Here is a 22,365-nt window from a genome sequence, read left to right as displayed (position 1 = left end):
CTTTTTGTTGACTCTTAGTCTTCCTGTGCATTTATGTTTTAGAACTATGATTTGTTGAATCCCGTTTAAATCGTTTGTGTTTATTGTGATTATAGTTACATTTGGATTTATTTTTAGGAGCTATTTGTCCACATTTTTTTAATTTTCTTTTTACATTCTAATTTTTACTCCATTTATTTGAAAGTTGCATGTTCTATGTCTATTATTTTAGTGGTTACTCTAGCTATTTTAACATGTGTACTTAAGAAAATCTGAAGTTAATCAAAATCTTTGTCTTCTTCCTCCCAAATACAAGAACTTCAGAATACTTTACCTCAGATTACTTGGTCCCCTAGTTTATATATAGTCGTTGTCCAGGTCTTATTTTTAGCTTGTTTTCTACTCACAGTTTTGTCATTTAATATTTTAAAGTTAATGTTTGTCTAGTTTAACTCATATATTTACCAGTTTCTTCCTTATCATGACTAATGGAATTCTTCGGGCTGCCTGGATCTACAGTTCGGCATTTCTCAACAACTGTAGAATAACATCATCTCTTCAAATAGTGCCTCCTCCCCATTCACTATATTATCTCCCCAGAATTCCAATTAGGTATATTTTAGATTTTTTCTCTCTATCCTCCATGTATCTTAACTCTCTTTCATCTACAATATTTCTTTGTTTCTTTGGATTACATTCTGGATTTCTTTTGATCTTTATTTCAATTCACTAATTATCTCCTCAGTTAGATTTAGTCTGCTTGAGTTTAAATTTAAGTAATTCTGTTCTTATTTGTAGTTTTACTTAGTTTTTTATAAAATCTTAGTCCCCGCTCGTATTTTTTGAAAGACTATTTTTTTAGATCAGTTATGGATTGACAACAAAACTGAAGAGATTTCCCCTATACCCCCTTCCCCACACATACACAGCCTTCCCTATTATCAACATTCCTCACCAGAGTGGTACGTTGTTACAAGTGATGAACCTCTATCGATACATAATAACCCAAAGTTCATAGTTTGTATTAGGATTCACTCTTGGATTTGTATGTTCTGTGGGTTTCAAAAATGCATGATACAACCTGTATCCATCCTTATAGTATCATACACAGTATTCTCACTCCTAAAAATCCTCTAAGTACGGCCTATGCATGCTTTCCCAACCAATCGCTGACAAATACTGCTCTTTTTAATGTCTCCATAGTTTTACCTTTTCCGAAAGGATATATAGTTGAAATTTTATACATTATGTAGCATTTCAGACTGGCTTCTTTCACTTAGTCATATCTTTCAAATTCATGTTTTTTCTTAGCTTGTGAGCTCATTTTTTTCTTGCGCTGATAATAGTCCATTGTCTGGCTGTACCACAGTTTATTTAACCATTCATCTACTGAAGGACGTCCTGGTTGCTTCCAAGTTTTGGCAATTATGAATAAATCTGCTATATACATCCACGTGCAGGTTTTTCTGTGGCTGTGAGTTTTCAGCTTCTTTGGGTAAATACCAAGGAGTGTGATTGCTAAATCGTATGGTAAGAGTATGTTTCGTTTTGTAAAAAACTGCCGAAGTGTGTCCCAAAGTGGCTGTGGTTTGGAATTCCCACCAGAAATAAGTGAGAGTACCTGTTGTTCCACACTTGCCAGCATTTGGTGTTCTCAGTTTTCTGGATTTTGGCCATAGGTATTTAGTGGTATCTCTTTGTTTTAGTATGCATTTGCCTGATGATATGATGTAGAACATTTCTTCATATATTTATTTGCCATCTGTTTATCTTCGGTCCCGCTCATATTTCGAAGATGCTTTCTAAACAATTATTTTTTATTTCATGTGTGTTGATCTAGCCTGTGAAATCTTTGAGGGTCTTTTTCTTCTGCCCATTGTTTCTGCTGTGTCTCACTCAGGTGCCTTATTATCTTGTGTGAATTGTGAATTTTGTCACTTAGTCTCTTGGAATCAAGCCTGCGGAAACTGAATTCATCTGAGAAAAATTCGCTTTGTTCTTTGCTTTTGCCAGTCATCTAATGGCCCTATCTACCTGGAGCATTAGGTGGTGTTTTTGTTTTTGTTTTTAGCTCAGTTTAAATACTTCTAGATTCACAGAAGGTTGCAAATATGTAAATATATGGATGGAAGTCCTGTGTGCCCTTTCATTTTTTTCTCATTGTAACTCTTTTTCCAGATTTGAGGTATAATTGACAAATAAAATTGTAGGATATTTAAAGTGTACAACATTATGACTTTACTGGTTACATGATAATAATATATTTACATTATTAAAGGAATAACCCCATTGAATTAATTAACACATCCATCACCTAACATATTTACCTTTTTTTTTTTTTTGGTGAGAACATTTAAGTTCTCTCTTAGCAAATTTCAGTTATGCAATACAGTGCTATCAACTATAATCATCATGTTGTACATTAGGTCTTCAGACCTTATTCATCGTATAACAGAAATTTTGTACCCTTTTACCAATCTCTATTTCCACACCTCTCAGCCCTTGGCAACCATTTTTCTATTCTCTGTTTCTATGAGTCCAAACTTTTTTTTTTTTTTTTTTTAAAGATTCTACATATAAGTGATACCATGCAGTATTTGTCTTTCTTTGGCTTATTTCACTTCATACAGTGCCCTTCAGGTTCATCGATGTTGTTACAAATAAAAGGATTTCCAAAGTCTGATTGATATTTTATTGTCTTGATTCGTTCATCCATTTATGAACACTACATTATTTGCATATCTTGGCTACTGTGAATATGCTGCTATGAACATGGAAGTGCAGATAGCTCTTCGAGATCCTGATTTTATTTCCTTTGGAATAAGATATATGTGTGTGTTTGTGTATAAAGCAGGATTGCTGAGTTATATAGTAGTTCGATTTTTAATGTCTTAAGGAGCATCCATACTGTTTTTCATGGTGACTGTACCAGTTCACATTCCCACCAACAGTGTAAAGGGCTCCTTTTCCTCCACATGCTTTTGTTATCCCTTGTCTTTTTGCTAATAGACATACTAACAGGTGTAAGGGGATCTCTAATTGTGGTTTTAATGTACATTTTTTGATGATTAATGATATTGAGCACCTTTTAATGTACCTATTAGACATTTGTATGTCTTTGGGAAAAAGTGTGTTCAGATCTTTTGCCCATTTTTTAATTGGGTTATTAGGTTTTACTATTGAATTAAATGAGTTTCTTGTATATTTTGTATATAGGGTTTGCAGATATTTACTTTTATTCCAGAGGTTGCCTTTTCGTTTTTTTGATAGTTTCCTTTGTTTGTAGCTTTTTCAGTTTGATGTAGTTCCACTTGTTTATTTTTGCTTTTTTGTGTCTTTGCTTTTGGTATCAAATCCAAAAAACTATTGCCAAAACAATGTCAAGGAACATACCCCCTAAGTTTTCTTCCAATTTTATTGCTTGAGATCTTACATAACTTGTAGTACACTATCAAAATCAGAGAATTGACATCAGTATGATCTACAACTGTATTCAGATTTCACCAGTTCTACATAAACTTGTGTGTGTGTGTGTGCGTGCGCATAGTTCTGTGCATTTTATTGTGTATGTAGATTCATGCAACCACCATCACAATCAAGATACAACACTGTTCTATCACCAACAGGTTTCCTAGGGGTGCTGTTTTATTTTATCCTTTCACTGCTTTATAAGCAAGGTCTCCTGTTAGGTAGATTTATCATGCGTGGGCCTTGAGCTTTAGCACGTTGTCTGCAGTTATTAGAACAGAACATCAGTGTCTGCGGGATTCAGAAACCCTAAGAGCGAAAGCTGGATCTGGGTGCTTATTTGTTAGTGTTCTTTGTTTCACTTTTTTGGGGGACTAGGTAGCTTCTATTCTTTGGTGTCAGCTCTGAGGTATGTTTAAAAAGATACTTTACAATTTTTAAAGCATTTTAGTTTCAGTTGGAAGGTTCATTCAAAGTTTCCAATATTCCATATTTTGGAAACAATTAACCCTGGAAATATTAAAGAACATTTATCTTTATAAGTTTCATTATAGTTTCTTTATAATTAGAAAAGTTGACTTTGCTTTATCTTGGTGCCTTTGTTTCTATGATTATTTGATGATTAGACATACTATGCATGCAGAACCATATCGGATAATGTACTTCAGGAATGGTCATAAAATTTATAATGGACTGCTTCATGAATAGTTTAATTTTCAGTCATATATTTATTTATCTCTATATTAGTCTTAATATTGAAATAACTAAAGCAAAGAGAAGTTAGTTTCTCCAAGCTCATGATCGTTGGAGAGTCTAAGACTAAAGTTCACATGAATCTTTTGCTTACCTATTTTCTACAACTCAGTTTTAAATGGTTTTACAATTAACTTCTGAGTTAGATTTTTATACCCAAATATTATAAATTTGTCTGAAATTTCAAATCAAGTTAAAAGGACAAATATATCATTTAATTTCAAAAGTACACAATTTAAGGCCAAGACAAAATATGAGAATTTCAAAGAAAAAAACTCTGCAACCTTGATTCTTAGTTTGAAAATTTGAAATTAGCATGGTTAGAAGTATCTGGCTATCACTCAATATGCAAAATATTTTTCCATAGAGAAGAAGATCCTGTGGAAACTCATGTTTTCCACGGAGAGATGACAGGAGGAATATAGCTCAATTTAAGGCCAAGACAAAATATGAGAATTTCAAGCCTAAATAAAAAACTCTGATGAAACTCAGTGTTTTTGTGTTTTTAATCTTGTAATTATGCAGTTTCTCTATGTTCCAAGAGAAATAGAAAGCCTCATGTTAATTAATACTGGACTAGGTTGCTTTGTCTTCTAATATAAGACTAATTGTATTTCCAAGAATACTTTTTTTTCCCAAGGATTCTTAAACCTTTAAATATGTATAAGGAATTTATTTAAAGTGTAGAAAGCATTGCCTAGTTTAAAATAAGTAACTGCAATGTTTACATGGGGAAATATAGTCTAGGGAAATAGGCTAGGCCACCAAATGACCAAGATACTTACTGTAAGTCAGATTTTATGTGGACCTGAATCAAGTTTCCTCTTGAAGACTGTTCTTTTTGCTGTGGACACATAGGTTCTCCACTTAAAAATTGTAAAGATTTGTAGCAGTTCAAATCAGTGAATTGAAATAGCATTTATTGATTAACCCTCCTAATAGGAGGGTTAATTTCTAACTTCAAGAAATTTAAGATATATAAGAGAAAGACTGACAAATCATTGTGATATTGTTGTACTTACAAGTATAGAGAGACCCTAAGAGCACAGATTTGGAAGGTAGGGAGTTTGGAGAAAGGATGATCAGGAAAGGCTTCACAGAAAGTGAAGTCTTAGTTGGGCCTTTACGAATTAGCAGAATTACATCAATATTCAAATGAAAGGAGAGCATTCTACCAAAATAAGGACACATAAAATGTTACTTCCTCCCACCTGCACCCTCATTTCTTCCTTTATCCTTTACCTTCATTAGAGCATTTTGGAAGGGTTCAGAAACCATTTTATGAGCCTTATTTCTAATGCAATTCTTGGGTTCATGTAAAACTTTAGACCACCTTTCGTTGCATGCCCAGTCCTAGATTGTAATATTTCTAACTTAGAAAAAAGAAAAAGAACACCAGGTTCAGCTATTACCTTAGGAATAATGCAAATCCACCCATCTCAATTTCTCCGGCTCTTACTGTGGCTTCTTGACTGGTTCCTGCTTTCTTGCCCTGTTACCTTATTGTATATAACTCTCTCCGATGTCTCCGCACTTGAGCTGCCTGCTCTTTTAGTCCTCTCCCTTCTCCTCCCTTCACATGCATTTGTTAGCCGCAGCCTTTACTAGTAAAACTAGTTTTATCCTCTATGTTATTTCACTTTTTTATTGATTGAAACTTTGATAGTGGCCAAATATTATTTTCCTTTTGATAACTCATGTTAAAGCATTTGTGAACTAACAAAACAGTTCCCAAACTCACACAAACTTAGGTTTATCTGGATCCCTAACTCAATCCTTTTCTTACCACCCTACCATACCACCTTGCTATTTTCATTCTAAAACCTTCACAAAAAATTTAACCATTTACTTCCTCTGGTTTAGCTTTGAGCTACTGATAATGTTATTTCTTTGCTTAGCATTAGATCTAGTAAGAGTAAACTCCCAGCTCTGTATGGGCCTGTGGTCCTCACTGTGTTTCTACATCAGTAAACAACAGTTTACTTCTCAACAGTTGGGTCTATATGAAAGTGGAGTTATATAAAGAACCCAAGGCAAGGGGTAGGAGTATGAAATGGATTAACAAGGCTCTATAACTTTTTCTAACAAGATATCAAAGGGCTGAGGAAGGTAGGTTATTAGCATTGGAAAGAAGACCGGGTTTTGAGTCAGAAAACCTAGATTTAGGTTGCAGTTTGGTTCTATACTAACGGAGTAAGTTTAGATAAGGCTTTAAAAAACAACTCTCTGAATTATTTTCAGAGGGAGATAATAATAGAACCTCAGCATTTCAAGGATTGAAATCATGTTTGTGAAAGTACTTGGAAAAACAGTGCAGTACTGGGAATAACATAAGTCATTGTAAGGTAGATTACTGTAAATGGTAAGTTTTAGATTTCTTTTCTTCTCTTTTCTTTGTTTCCTTTCTAGGCAACGCAACCCTTGGTTGACCTCACAGATTGCAAGGACTTTGTCAGCTTACAATCTCTTATTTTTTCTATTTTTTATGCCTACAGCACCTGGTCTTCCTAGGCGGTCTCCCATCCAAGTACTAACCAGGCCTGACCCTGCTTAGCTTCTGAGATCAGAAGGGATCAGACTTATTCAGGGTAGCATGGCTGTAGACTAGACATATTTTCAAGGTTTAATATGTGGTAACTTTCTAATACCTGCCCTCTTAGATTTGATTAACCCAGTGTATTCATCAGTAATCCAAAGAAAGAAATGACAATAATACTATGCTAGTGAACAAAATAAACATAGAATATTTATTTTTTCTGCGTACTCTTTTCCACTCCCTTTATAGGAGAGCCTTGAACTTAGGAATTCTTCGAGACCCTGGATCAGAAATTGAAGATAGACAATACCAAATAGACCTGCAGTCTATCAATATTGGTACTGCACAGTGGGAGCAACTAAAACCGGAGAAGGAAAGTGGCACAGGTGGGGCGCAAACTGAGAGTGAAAGAAATTCTCAAAATCCAGCCCTGGAGTGGAATATGGCCAGCAGGTAGGAAATGACTGAGAAACTTTCTACACTTTCTAATGTTTCATTGCCAGAAGAACAGTTGGTGATATAATCTTTAATGTGCCCAACCTAAGTGCTTTGGTATTGCTTCTGCATTTCATGACAAACATAAAATATGTTTTGTAATTGTAGCTGATGGTTTTGCTTGGAAACTGGCTAATCCTACTATCGTTACACTGTAATTATTACACATTTAAGATCATGTCAGCGTTTTTTTTTAGAGCTTGGTATTCGATGAAAGATTCTACTTCTGGCTAAGAATACATTCACATTTTCTCTGGAAATCCATTGTATTCAAGATCAGGTTTTTTCAAGCCTCTCTTTTCTGTTTATAATAATTAGGAGAGAAAAGCAGCAAAGGTCCTGGGTTGGATTTTTTTAGTCCACTTTAACTAAAAGCAGCTATGTTCACAGAAAACTCATTTTAAAAGGAATTAGTCCTAAACAATGAGCTATAAGATGTGTAGAGAGTCACTGCCATCTTATCCAGGCTCTTCATAGTTGTCGTTAGAAAGATAGAATCATTTTCTAGAACGAAGGTACCGGGCATTAAAGATATTTTTATATTGTTAAAAAAAAAAAGATGTACTTTGTATATTGTAAACAACTTCTATAATTTTAAGAAAGCATTATTTTTCATCTTTTTAAAAATTTATAAGAATCAGTAAAATCTGTTGCTTATTCCATATCATGGTGGTTTGTTTATTGGAGTTCTTTAAAACATTGTGTGCAGACTTTGTTGTATGCCTTTTGCAAACGCTGATTGCTTTGGGGTTCTGCCCCTTTACCACCAAAACTATATTTATCCATGTCTTGGCATTAATAACAGTGATAACATTAATAATAGATTATGTAATGCTTATCACTTTACCTAATTTCACAGTACTGATAGGGGTAAGAGCTGTTTTTCCTAATTATACATGAAGTAACTAAGTTCTAGACAAGATAAATTATTTGCCTAAAACCAAATACTAACTGGTAGTCTATACGCCTCATATGGTTCTTCTTTTTCAGGTACCCACAATCTTTTCTAACTTCATTGTGCTCTATTCATAATGAGCTTATTTTATCTTCTTGAAAATATGATTGCCACTTGCTACTAAGCTTTTGTATACGATCTTCTCTTTGCCTGGAACTCTCTTAACCCACCCTTTTCTTGCCTCCTCAAGTCTCAGAATAGACTACACGTTTTCCAGGAAGTCTTCCCTAAGTCCCCAGGAGAAAAGATTAGGTTGCCTTTCTGTGTGCTCTTATCATATCACTTAGCATATTTAATTCTAATTATCTATATAGTTTGTCTAGGTCCCCAGGACAGAGATCATCACCATCCGTCTTTTGATTTATCCCTAGCACTAAGTACTTTCATGATATAAAAGGTATAATGATAGCCCTTCATTGACAAGTAAAATGACTGACTGTGCCCCTGAGGTGGGGTATAAATTTGGATGGAAAATCTCCCACTGCAGGCCAAGGTACACTCAGGAGACAGATGCAATTATTGAGCCATGAGCAGGTGGCGGTTCCCAAAGCTGGGGGTAATGAGTATTTTGGTTTTGACTAGAGGATCTAAGTGTACACCAAACATCAGTACACGGATCCTGATCACTAAAATCTCATATCAGCCAGGATCAAGTCCTCTCATTCCTCCACTTTACTCATTTTTCAGATTTAGATAGTACCAGCTTACAAAACTTACAAATTTTATCATCAACACAGAAGATAAGCCTTATTTTCCCAGGAAACTTTATGACCATCTAGCCTTATTAACTCATCTCTGTCTCTTCTATTTATTCTTTAATTCATTTATAAACAGTTTGTGTGTGTGTTTTAATAACTGAGTTGCAATTCATATAATGAAAATCAGCCATTTAAAGTGAACAATTCAGTGTCATTTTGTACATTTACAATATTGTGTAACCACCACTTCTGTCTAGTTCCAAAACATTTTCTTCACCCCAAACTAAAATCCCTTACCCTTTAAGCAGTTTCTCTGCATTTCTAATGGCCCCTGGCAACCACCAATCTGCTTTCTGTCTCCAGTGATTTATCTATTCTGGATATTTTGTATAAAGGGACTCAGTATATGTCCTTTTGTGTCTGACTTATTCACTCAACATAGTGTTTGGGAGGTTTATCCACGTTGTAGCATGTGTCAACATGTCATTCTTTTTTATTGCTAGATAATATTCCACTGTATATAAATACCATAGTTTGTTAATCCATTCATCCATTGAACATTGGAGCTATTGTCATCTTTTAGCTATTGTGAATAATGTTGCTATGGACATTTGTGTACAAGTACTTATTTGATTATCTGTTTTCAGATATTTGGGGTATATACCTAGAAGTAGAATTGCATAGTCATGTAGTAATTTTATGTTTAACTTTTTGAGGAGTTACCAAACTGTTTTCCACTGTGGCTGAACCACATTGCATTCTCACCAGCAATGTTCAAAGGTTCCAATTTCTCTATATTCTCACCAACACACCTATTTTTTCTTTTTTTTCCTATAGCCATACTGGGTATGGTTTTGATTTGCATTTCCATAACTATTAATGATGTTGAGTAATTTTTTATGTGCTTGTTGTCCATTTGTATATCTTCTTTGGAAAAATGTTTATTCAACGTTTTTGCTCATTTTTTAATTTGACGAATTCTCATCAGTTTTTTTTCTATTGTTGTCCATGCTTTTGGTGTCATATCTACGAGTCTGTTGGTTTGTTCCTAGGTTTTATTCTAAGGGTTTTATCAGGTTAGCTCTTATAGTTATGTTGTTGATCTATTTGAGATTGGTTTTTTATTGTTGTTATTGTTTTATCTGATATGACGTAAAAGCCCAACCCAACTTCATTCTTTTGTATGTGGATATCTATTTGTCCCAGTACCATTTGTTGAAGAGACTGTTCTTTCCCCATTGAAAGTTCTTGGCACAATTGTCAAAAATTAACAGACATTTTGATGTCCAATATATGCCATGGAATGTCTTTTACACTAGAGAAACAAAATGAAATAATTTCTGGTATGTGCCTATCTCTTACAGAGCTCAGCATTCAATTAAAAAGACAAACTAGTTAATTAACTTTTAGAGTGCAGTGTGGAAAGTGCTATGAGAGTCAGAATTATGGTATACTTAGGATACAGAAGAGCCCCATCCACATCAGGGTAGACACATTCCATGCACATAGGACATCTCAGACTCATAGATGTGACATACAGATGAAACTAATCTAAAATCAACATAGGGAAAAATAGAGAATTTAAAGAAAGAAATGAATTATTACGTCTACAGTGAGTCATCAGGGAAGGTTTCAGAGAGTACACAGCTTCTGTATTTGTTTCCACAGCATACGAACAGCAGGAGTGGGGAGGGAGCATTTTGAACTTAGAAAATAGTAGAACAAAAGGCTAGGTGTATGAAAATGTGATATGTTTTACTTACTGCTGAATACCGAGCACATCATATCATCCTTGGCACATAAGATGCTTAATAAAGAGTTGAGTGTATTAATGAAATATTAAATGATTAAGTAGAGTTAACAAATCAAGTGACTGAATGGTTCTGATGAAGTAGTTTTGATGAATGTGTCTTCAGATGAGACAAATTTTATATCTGATACAGCTTAGTTCTGATTAATCTTGGCAGAAATATAAACAGAACCTTAATATATTATATTTTTGTTTTTCAATAGGTATTGCAGTTAAAATTCAAAAATTAAAAAAGATACCCAGTGAAAAATAATATGTTCCCTCCTCTGACCAGCATTTAATGTCGACCTTTATAACAGTTTCCATTCATTTCTCCTGAGTACATTGCTCTGATTTTGTCTTTAATCATAATATGTTTATATGTGTATGCTGGGGAGCAGGGAGCAGGGAAGCTAAGCATAAAGAATCATCAAGTTCTAAAACATGTAGAACTCCTTCCAAAAATCTTGATTTTTCAGCTGAGGAAATACATCAGGGTTCAATCAAGCCAGCAGAACCACTATAAGTATTACAGCATAAAGATTTCTTTTAGGAGCAAGACCTTATGCAGTTGTGGAAGAAGGTGGAAGGTAAGGACTTAAAAGAGGGAGATGATGGATTAGAGAAATGTCACTACCCAACCCTCTTGATCACGTGACCTGGGTAAAAAAAAATTTGTAGCTCCCCAGGGAATCTGGGCAGCCAGGGATGTCTAGCGGTTGGAGGGACCTCAGGATACTGGTAGAGAAGCCCATGGGAGGCTGTTGCCTCTGTGTCTGGGAGTGAGCCTACAGTTGCTGTTGGTCAGCAGGGTCAATGGTCAGGAAAATAGCTCATCACAAAGCCTGGAAGAGTGAGGACAAGCTGGAATTTGTCAGCACCTCTGCATTGGAATTCCACTGCATTTAAAACAGCATGATTTTCAGAGTATATTGGCTACTATTTCCTTTACACCTTCCAAATCTCACACAAATTTCTCTCTAAGCTCTGAAACCATTCTTATTAGCAAGTTGTTACAGAACAAAAACCACTAAAGAAACTAAATGAGGAGGTTTCTTGGCTTGTCCAGTGGCACTTAGAACTAAGTGCAGAACCTTGTTTGCTTCCTCTTAGCTACTTTTCTTCTACTCAGTGCTCTGACCCCTTACACTATGGTAAAGTTCATTGTTAGTTAATCACTTTTTTCTTTTCCTCTTAGCAACCATTTTTACTACATCTGGGCTTATTTTATAATCTGAGGAAATGAAGTGCTGAGAACTAAACCTGTACTTATGTCTGCCATGTGCAGGTTACACATTCAAATCATTATTGTTTTACATGGTGATTAGTGCTTTGGGTGTATAGGGTGAGGGTGGAAAGTTTATTTTGTAATTTCCTGAAAATGCCAGTAAGCCTTAATTCTCCAAGTAAATATTAATGTAATTTTCTTGTTTATAATATTTAAAGATATAATTTGAATAGATTTAAAAACTATACTTGAAAAATAAATCACTTTGTTTTTATCACAGTACTTTTATTTAGTATTACCACTACTTTTGTTTGATTTCCTTGGATAATTTATCTTTCAAACTTCATTGTCAGAGAAATAGTTACAGCATATTCATTTGTTTAAATATTTTGATACACATGTACCAAATTACACATACTACCCTAGAGGCCTTTTTTTCCTCCCATGTGTGTGTGTTTTTCTAAAATCATTGGTACTATGTTTGCTTAGCAAGCTGAATTTGAATTTGACACATTTCTAAATTCAGTCAGTCCTTTGCTTCTCAGGATTGGTAACATTGACTTTGTGTTGATATTAAAGTCCCTGAAGCATGAATTATTGGCCTTAATTCTAAGAAACTGATTATTCCATCTGTCTTTTGATCTCTTTTGTTTTTATTTTTTAAGCAAAGTATTACCCAAATGTTCACAAGAGTCCTTGCATATTTTGATTTGTGATTAATCAAACATGAGCTCTTTCCAGAATTGCACCTGAAATCATTTACAGTAATGTAAAATGAAAGCATTTTCTTTGCTCTTACTCTTCAATCTGAAAACCATCACTTTTGTCTTATTAATTTGCAAGGATATCAAGCTAATGCCTAAGCAGAAATATAGAAGTTTGTCTAATTCCCATAGCTCACAGATTAATGCCTGGAGCGACCTAAACCTACTTGAATGTATGATTTTTTAAATTTCATTTTAATTTTTTAAATTTATTTAACATTTTATTTATTTTTCCCCCTCACCCCTACCCCTCTCCCCTCTGGTAACCACTAGTCCATTGTCCATATCCATGAGTCTCTGTTTGTTTGTTCTGTTCATTTGTTGCTTTTAAGTTTATATCTCACATATAAGTGATATCATGTGATTTTCAACCTTCTCTGTCTGGCTTATTTCGCTTAGTATTGTTTCTTTGTCCTGTTCTTCTGTTGCTTTTAGGTTTATATCCCACATATACGTGATATCATATGATTTTCAACTTTTTCTGTCTGGCTTATTTCACATAGTGTGATTATTTCAAGGTCCATCCGTGTTGTTGCAAATGGCAGTATTTCATCTCTTCTTATGGCTGAGTAATATTCCATTGTATATAGTACCACAGCTTCTTTAGCCAGTCATCTATCGTAGGACACTTCAGTTGCTTCCATGTCCTGGCCACTAATTTCATTTTTAATTTTTATTTATTGATTGGTTTCCAAGGTGCTATTTTTATTTTTTATTAACATATAATTGGTATACAATATTATTTTCAGGTGTATGACACAGTGATTCGACATTTATATATAAATGTATATAATGCGCTCACCATACTAAGTCTATAATAGTGTGATAACTTTGCATGGCGACAGATGGCTACTTGAATTATATGATTTTATAATAATTCTCTTAAACTTTGTCATGGCTTTACATGAGAGAATGTGATTTCTCCTCCTGTTTAAAGTACCTGGGAACTGGGTAAAAGTAAGGGGTATCCCAAGGCAACAGGAAGGAACAGTGGTTTTTCTTTCAGAGCAGCCTGTATTTTCTTCTTTATATACAGTCTGAGGTGACCTTGCAACCTGAAAAGGTGGCATAGAGATAAAAAGACAAAGATCTGTCTTGCCTAATCTTACTCTTCTTTGTATCTTAGCATAATTACTGCCGGAGAGTAGGTACTCAAAAAATCAGAAAATATTTAAATTAAATATAATCATCATGATAGTATATCATAAAATTTTGAAACCTCCTGTACCTTAAGTTACTTCATAGTCTTTTTACAGATTATAGCATCATAATTGTTTTATATAGATATAGATATGTTAATGCCCTGATTGATTCAACCATGCTGACCAAAGCCCTAAACATTTTGTTTTTAAGAGAAGGAACCAAACCTCCTTCAACATTTTGTTTTTAAGAGAAGGAACCAAACAAGATTATATCAAGATTTGTATATACTTATATGTATGTATATATCAATCACACATAACTTTTATACATTATCCTGTATTTTTGTGAATACTTTACCTGGTACATCAGTATGTGTTATAAAGCTTTAAAAAGTGAAATGAAATAAGTCTCCTGACTGATCATGTGTCCCTTGGTGGATTCCTGTTTACATCATCAACACACAATTTCTAATGTCTTTTTTTTTTTCTGAGAAACTTTTAGCAATTCCTTGTTTTCTCCCTCCTCCATTAAGTTTATTTTGAAGTTTTTCCTTGGAAAAAGAGCTATCAAGTAGAATTAGATGCAGCAGCCCAGACCGTAGATCTAAATAACTGCAAACTATAACCAGAGCTATTATTTGAACATCTCAGCAAAACTGAATTAAGTGGATATTTCAATATAGACATGCTCAAAAGACTTTCTTTAGAGGCTGTAATAAATGTAGCACTTGTGATCTCCATAACAAATATATTTTAATCATAGTTTTGCTCTGTTATTTTGTTTGGGGGAGGAGAATTTTTTTTTTTTCAAGAACGAGATTATTTTAACATTATTTAATTTTGCCAAACTAAATTTGTGCTAGCATTTTGTTTAAATGTACCTTAAAAAGCATCCTCATTTCAGGATATAGTTTCTGTAGCGTTGTTTACAGATGCTTTATATGTCTTTACAAATTAATTGCTTGAATAAGTTTTAGAACCTTGAGATAAAAGATGAGGTCCTCTACTGAATGTTCTCACACCCCTCTGTACTTTTCTTATCGTTATACTTGTCCTCCCTTACGATTATGTTGTTTGTTTTTTCTGCTAAACTAAGCTCCCTGGCTCCATCTTTGTCACTATTCCTAGCACCCACCAGAGGGCCTGGCATAATAATGGACTTTCAGTTCATGTTCTCAAACTTTCAGAGAGTGAGAAATGCTATGAAAATAATGACAGTATGATGTTTTAAGGGTAACTGGGAGATTTCCTTAGATTAGGGCTCAAAGAAGCCCTCTTATAATACCTGAGTGACAATAATGAGCTATCCATGTAAATACCCTTGGAATGTTTCTGCCTAGAGAATCTGGAGCAGAACAAAGATCCTTGAGTAGGAATAAGTTTAGGATGTTTAAGGATCATGCCTGGCTAGGAGGAGAGAAATAATAGATGTAGTTTTAGGTATAGAAGGACTAAATTATGAATAGTCTTGTAGGCCAGAAGGAATTTGGATTTTATTTTAATTGCAGTAGAAAGTCACTGAATAGGGTTCTTCTTGGGGGGAAAAACAAAATGGGTATAAACTCTAAATATTTGGTTTTTAAAGTTACTATAGAATACAAATTATTTATCTTAATGACAAAATAAGAATCTCTACAAATAGCAAATTACAACAGTTTTCCACATAACATTTTTTATAATAAATTTTGTGCATATTACTATTTTTCATATTTGGGAATATTCAGTATAGCAGTTGACTTCCTCAAAAAGTCTCAAGTTTTTCTCAAGTATCTTCTTTCTGAAGTTCACCTGTAATACCCTACCAAGAAAGTCTTTGTTTTGCATAAGTTCTGTGTGCACACACACCATCTAGCATTTTTTTATTCTGTCTTTTGGGGGAAATATTTTAGAAACCTTGGTACCATTTTCCCTAGTCTTTTATATTATGTAACTTTTGAAGTATGGTTCTTAAACCGCTTTACTGCTTCCCACAAAGTCACACCCAAATGTATGGCAGGTAGCAGGAGAACCTTAGTATAAACATGCTGAGCCCAAGAAAAATGAGCACAGCCTTTCTAAACGTGTATTTTCATGAATGTGTGTGGCACGTAATTATGCCTTCTGGCTTAGTAACAATTTCAGAGAACTATGTTTTTCCTTACTTACAATCTACTCTTCCCAGAGCTTAACAGGATAGCTTTTGTTAACACATATGCTTACTTCCCGGCTATTTGATTAGCACCTTTTGATTGTCAATATTTTTTTTATCTTCTAAGAGGGTTTTATAAGTTTCCATGGGCTTATAAGATGATAGGTGCAAATTACTATACCATTTCTTTGTTTCTGTGGAAACATATTAAATGTAGAGGTATATTAAATCATCGTTAAATTAGAGTATATCAGAGAAATATTTCTTCTACAGCTCTTCTAACTCCATATGCCTTAGCATGCTATAGATAATCTGTTTTCTCTAGGTGATTTTAATATATTTTATTTATCATAGGTGATTAGCTATTTCAGCAAGATGTGTCTAATTTTAGGTTTTATTGTATTTATCTGAACCAGGACTCTCTGTGCTTCCTGAATCTGTGTATTCCTATATTTCATTCGTTTTGGAGAATTCTCAGCCGTTATTCTTTAATATTCACCCTTTTCCTTTCTTTCTATGTTCTCATTTTGGAATGCCAACTAAATGTGTCAGACTTGCCTTCCATGTCTCTTAACTTTTATTTTAAACTTTCCATTTAAAATTTACTTTAATACATTCCTAGAATTTTCTCAAATCTAAATTCTAGTTTACTCATTTTTCTTAAGCAAATTAAAAGTGCTATGTATCCATCAATTATATATTTAATTTTAGTACCTATTTTTCATTTCCAAAAGTTCTATTTAGTTATTTTTCTGTTTGCCTTTTTGATAGTACTTTGTTGTTTTCTTCATATTTTTATTCCATCTCATATGTATTTAATAGTTTTAAACAAATTTATTTTATTGTCTATTTGTGGTAATTTCATTATTAAAAATTCTCAGTAATGAATTTGATAATGGGGTTGAATTCTCCTCTTGCTGGTAAAGGACAGTGTTTGTGGGGTATACAAAATACTCTGTGATTAGGAGCTTATCTTTGGTGGTCTTTGTCCCTGAGAATCTCTTTTGTCAGTTTGAGGGAATGTTTTTTAGAGAGGTTTTGCATCTCTTTCTGACAGATGCCCCAGGGTTATCAAAGGTCTGATGCCACATTTATATAAATAACTCAGAACAGGTATTTTTGGACCAACACAGGTAATATAAAATACCTACAAAACATACATGAAGGATTTCCCATTATTTTTTATTTTCCAGGGAGATCTCTGTTTTTTTCCACAGATTCTCTTGCCAAAAGAGGCAAACTTCCTCGTTCTTCTCTGTTTCTAATGGGCACATATTTTTCTGGCCCCTTAAGGGCCCCAGAAACAGATAGGTAGCTAATTTTAAAATCCTTACCTATCAGGGATGTAAGAATTAGCCAGTGGTCTCAATATGGCTATTGAAAATCTATTCCCTTGGTTTATAGAGAGTGGCTAAGACCCTGAAGTCCTTAACAATGTCAGTTAATACTTTGAGTTTTGCTTCTCACTTTTGTTATTTTAAACCCTACTAGTATCTAGTAAAATGTGGGCAGAATTTAATTCTTGTTGTAGTTATCTTTTCATTGTTACTTTTTTCTTTAGAATTCATCTTTGAAAATATTTGAATCTAAAAAAAATAATGATCTTTAAAATGTATATCATTACCTCAAATACCAAAGAAAAATGCAAAAGAAAAGTTAGCACCGTATACCAGAAAAGTTATAGTTTTATAGGACTGTTGACTTTTTAAATTTTTCTCTTTACTTCTAAGGTCATAGGTCTTTCATATGTTATATAAGTGATTTAATTCATCATGTAATGGGAAAAAAAGTTAAAATATGGATAAGTATTTTTTTTTATCACTGCTTTAGTTAATGTTTGCTCTTATTTGGTTCCCTGCCATATTTCCTATTTTAAGGTATTTTTAATAAAAGGTGTATTTTTGCACACCCCTATGAGAGCACATCACATGTTAACATGTTTCTCACATTGGTCATTTTATGGAATTTGAGCTATTAGGCAATAATTATAGTGTCTCTCAGGATTTCAGTGCTTTCTCTTTAGTCACAGATTTTAATACTTCTTTCTGTTACTCTCTATTTACCAGACTCCTAATTCTTTAAAATTGACTTTTTTGAAATCTAAAACTTATGTGTCACAGAACCAAATGATCCAGTTTACTTTTTTGGCAGACATCATATAAAGCTCTGCCCATTGCAAAGTTCAACAGAAGATGCTAGTACTCTCTAAACAACTTTGCTGGAAAAGCATGTAGAAAGACTTGTGCTTTATCTGAGCTTTCTCATGAGATAAGTTAGGCCAGTCTCTGATTTCAACTTGATCATTTTATATTATAAAGGAATAATAGGACATATTTATGAGGAATATTATTAATATTAAATATTAATTTAATAAAAACTCCAAGGAAATTTTGAGGAACAGCTTGTTAGTAAAACATAAAATAGTAGCATTTCATAAAATGGAAACTAAGAACATGAATAGTCGACCTTAGATCTCTATAGCACAAGCTTTGGTTTCTCAATATTTTCCAGTTTCATCTTCTACCATGTATGCAACACTGCCTTTGAAATTATTAGCAATTTTGAGTGTAGAGTAGAAATATCATGCTAAATAACTGATCAAAAGTGAAAATGTAAAAGGAGAATTAAAGTAGAGGTCAAATACTGCTATGGTATCAACTTGTCCTCCGGGCCCAATTGTGGAATCTTTGTTCTCACTGGATGGCCTTAGCCTAGTCCCTAAAACTCCTTTCCTTATTAGTAATTTAGGTCTAGTAATCATCTTTACTTAACATACAGGGTTGTTGTGAACAAGCATTCAGTATTAAACCCACAAAAACAATTGCACAATCCGTTAAGGGGGTAATAATCTGTGAAATCAGATGGTGCTTAGAGCTTAAAAAAAAAGTCAAGGGTTAGTAAGATATGCTTGTCAATCTAATGAGATTGGAAAGATAGCAATTGTAAACTAGGATGTCAGCAATATTAAAAATAGGAAATTTAAAAAATTATCACAAAATAGTGAGATTATTGTTGGTAACAAAAACTACTAAGCTATTTGCTAGAACAGAAGGAATTAAAAACAATAATTTGAAAGGTGCTAGGATAGGCTATAACTTACATGAAATTGATTAATTATATCTGAATTTCTCAAAGATTTTTTTTGCTATCTTTTGTAAACCCGAAGCACTGAAATTACAGAACTCTGACTATAAAATATACAAATAGTACTCTCAAAATAATGTGATTTTGTCATACATGTTTATAGTACAAAGGCTTATACAAATTTAATGAAAATTATCCTTAAAAAAATGAAATGGCTAATAATTTTGTACTTTATTTTTTTAGCATACGGCGGCATCAAGAAAGAAGAGCAATTTTGACTCCCATTTTAACAGATTTTTCTGTCCGAATAACTGGTGCACCTGCCATCATTTTCACCAAAATAATTTCTCCAGAAAATATGCATACTGAGGTTAGAATTTGATTTAGGTTTCATTTTAGTCTAAATAGTGGAGCAGCTCCTCTTTGTATGTCATGAGTTTTCAGTTTCAGTGCACAGACTATCAAATTAGCTTATTGTTAATAAGTTACTGTTGCAACTCATAATTATTAAGCACTTTCTTGTACGGTTTAGTTATTGTTTTTTATGTAATAATTCATTTAATCCTCATAATAATCCTGTTAGCTTCTTCCACTATCCTCACTTTATAGATGAGGAAACTGATACATAGAAAGGCTAACCCAAATAACTTGTCCACATTTTTACAAGTAGTAAGTAGCCGAATACAATATGAACCCATCTGATCTGGGTTTCTCTTTCGATGAAAGCAGCCTCTACAACCTCTTTCTAATGAAAGAAACAATAATACTGACAAATAAATTAGAGTTCTCACATGGATTACCTTATATGAGTTACACGTGGCTCACTTTATTTAGTCTCCACAACACTCTTACAAGATAGGTATTATTAGTATCCATATTTTATAGATGAGGAAACTAAGATCAAAAGAGATTAAGTAACTTGACCCATATTATTAGCCAATTCCTGGTAGATCCAGGTTTCAAGTCTCATCACTATGGTTTCAGTGCCTCCATGCCAAGAGTAGAAATGTGATAATAATATGATTCATTATAACTTCAAAAAATGTTTCATAGAACTTTATTATATAAAAAACTTATATAAAGTTTTTGATCATTCCCAGTTATAGGCAGTTGTTATGAAAAGTTCAGGAAAATTAGGTACAAATTAAATACAGTAATCCAAGCTGATGAAATTTTAGTTTCCGTCTCTAAATTTTTAAAAAGCAATAAATATTTTTTTATATTTTATCTTATTTGATATTTATAATAGCCCTATAGGAAAGTTAGGTTAGGCATGGTATCATATATTCACAAAGGGTATATAAAAAATTAAGTCTACTAATATCTTACAGTTACTTAGTAACATGATTGGTTTAAAATACATGAATGTATTCCTTTTCATCATTACTTGAGGAGTAAAATAAGAATTCTAACTGTATTGAGTAAACATAGGGAACTTTGGGGGAAAAGATTAACCGAAAAAAGGATAATTATTTCCGACATGATGTTGTTCTTTATGGCTTTGGTAAAACCTGCTCTAAACTGTCTAGTTTGTATTTGGACCAGTCATAAGCCTCCTTAAATCCATTCCCTTGTATGACACTAATAAAGAGAAGGTTTCTTGGACATTTCCAAGCATTTGAACATTGTCCACATGCAATTCATGACAAGAGGCAGGACTTCTGCCTATTAAGTGAGGCTTCTGGATTGTTTTTCATTTCTGTTTTCCTTCTCTGACTGCTTTTCCAGTGATGAATGTTCAAGTGACTCAGTTATGCAGAACAGCACCAGTTAAGTAGTGGACATATACCTAATGCTGCCAAGATTTTAGCAGTTTGAAGAAGTTAAACTAATTAGTCTAGCTATTTTTGGCTTCAGCACTCTATTTTATTATAAATCATTTGGAGTGTTTCCTTTGGAGAATACTCAGACTATACCACTTGAGATTGTAATTGCCTGCCTACAATTGCCTGTTTACATCTGTCTACCCAACCAGATTGTAACCTCCCCAAGAGCAGGTTGCCCTTCAAGGCCAACCTTATTCTTCGTGGTATTCCTAGCACGCTAGGATAGTGCATAGTAATTAGGAGATGCTCAGTAAATATTTGATGGTTTGAATAAATGAACAAGACTATGCTAAATAATTACATCATAGATTATATATTGAAATAATGATAGTAGTTTGATATGTGAAAAAGCCAAATATATATGAAATAGTGAAAAATTCTTATTGTTAGTTTGTTGCCCTGTAACTATACAGCCTGGCACATAGCAGGCCCTCATAAATATTTATTAAATTCATTATACCGTGTCAAATGGCTGTGCTCACCATTTCTGCTATTCTCATTAACAAATGAACTTGAGTCCCAGGAGAATTCATCAACATAGTAAAGGTCAAATAAGTAAGAATGATAAATTATCATCTAATGGCTATCATGTTTCTTTATCTGTATTCAACTTTTTTTCCCTTCAGGAGATTTTAGTGTGTGGCCATTCCTTGGAAGTGAATATAACCACAAACTTGGACTTCTTCCTAAGTGTGGCTCAAGTTCAACTCTTACATCAGTTAATAGTAGCAAATATGACTGGACTGGAACCATCAAGCAAGGCCACAGAGGTAACTGTTACCTGATTTTGATTAGGCTTACTGTATTTATGCCAACTTTACATTCATAATAGGAAAACTAAATTGAATTAAATGCTTTCTGCTAATTATTCTATATTTAACTTTATTCAAAATGTCATAAATCATTTTGGATTCTATTCTTTGGTTTTTAAATTTGTTTGGTCCTTTTCCTATAGTTTATCGTGCACCTTTGCAAAATTGCTATGGCTTACCCTTAGAAAAGCCTCTGTTGAAAACATGAGTTTATTACCCTGCTGTAATTTTTTAAGTACAATGCAAGAAACCTGGTGGAGCTCCTGCTTAAGTACATTGAAGGAATAGGGCCTCTTTTGGAAGTGAACTTTGTATAAGTACCATGGGAATATCTTTAGTAAATAACTTCTAAAGTGTTCGTTTCCCATGCTCAGCGAAGAATGGACACAATAGTAAAAGTTGAATGCCTGCCTAGAATTTTAATTCTGATCTGGTGAACATTGGATGCCTGCATCGTAACCACAAAGCATGTCAGCGTGAAACAAAGAAAGCTGCTTATTAGATGCCTCTCAAAATATGTTTTCTTTGCTTTTGTTTCCATACTTCTATGATCATATCTGTACTTAGAGTAAATCCTCTATAAAAACTCAAGTGAAGAAACCATTTATCATTTATCTTGGAAAAAGACATTCTTTTATTTTTGTCTTGCTTCATATCACACCATGTCTAAAAAATGATGGATCTGACATTTGAATTTACATCTTTCAG

At 33.5% G+C, this 22,365-nt stretch overlaps 1 protein-coding gene and 1 non-coding gene across 2 annotated transcripts in view; one reads left to right on the top strand and one right to left on the bottom strand.

Annotated features, from left to right (window-relative positions):
* The window catches only part of VPS13B (vacuolar protein sorting 13 homolog B), a gene marked incomplete at its 3' end in the record, with an annotated part of 647,903 nt that overhangs the window by 403,656 nt on the left and 221,882 nt on the right, over positions 1-22,365 (top strand). Inside the window, exons 31-33 of the mRNA XM_025050073.1 lie at positions 6,986-7,189; positions 19,263-19,389; positions 21,472-21,615. Of these exons, the coding sequence (XP_024905841.1) occupies positions 6,986-7,189; positions 19,263-19,389; positions 21,472-21,615 (475 nt within the window). The remainder of the gene's footprint in view (positions 1-6,985; positions 7,190-19,262; positions 19,390-21,471; positions 21,616-22,365) is intronic.
* LOC112483762 lies at positions 6,687-6,805 on the bottom strand. Its single transcript, XR_003047743.1, has one exon. It is a non-coding gene; the product is annotated as a 5S ribosomal RNA (ribosomal RNA).

Source organism: Pteropus alecto, unplaced genomic scaffold (assembly GCF_000325575.1).
Source record: "Pteropus alecto unplaced genomic scaffold, ASM32557v1 scaffold164, whole genome shotgun sequence".
NCBI classification, from domain to species: domain Eukaryota; kingdom Metazoa; phylum Chordata; class Mammalia; order Chiroptera; family Pteropodidae; genus Pteropus; species Pteropus alecto.
This window is presented reverse-complemented; position numbering and strand designations above follow the sequence as displayed.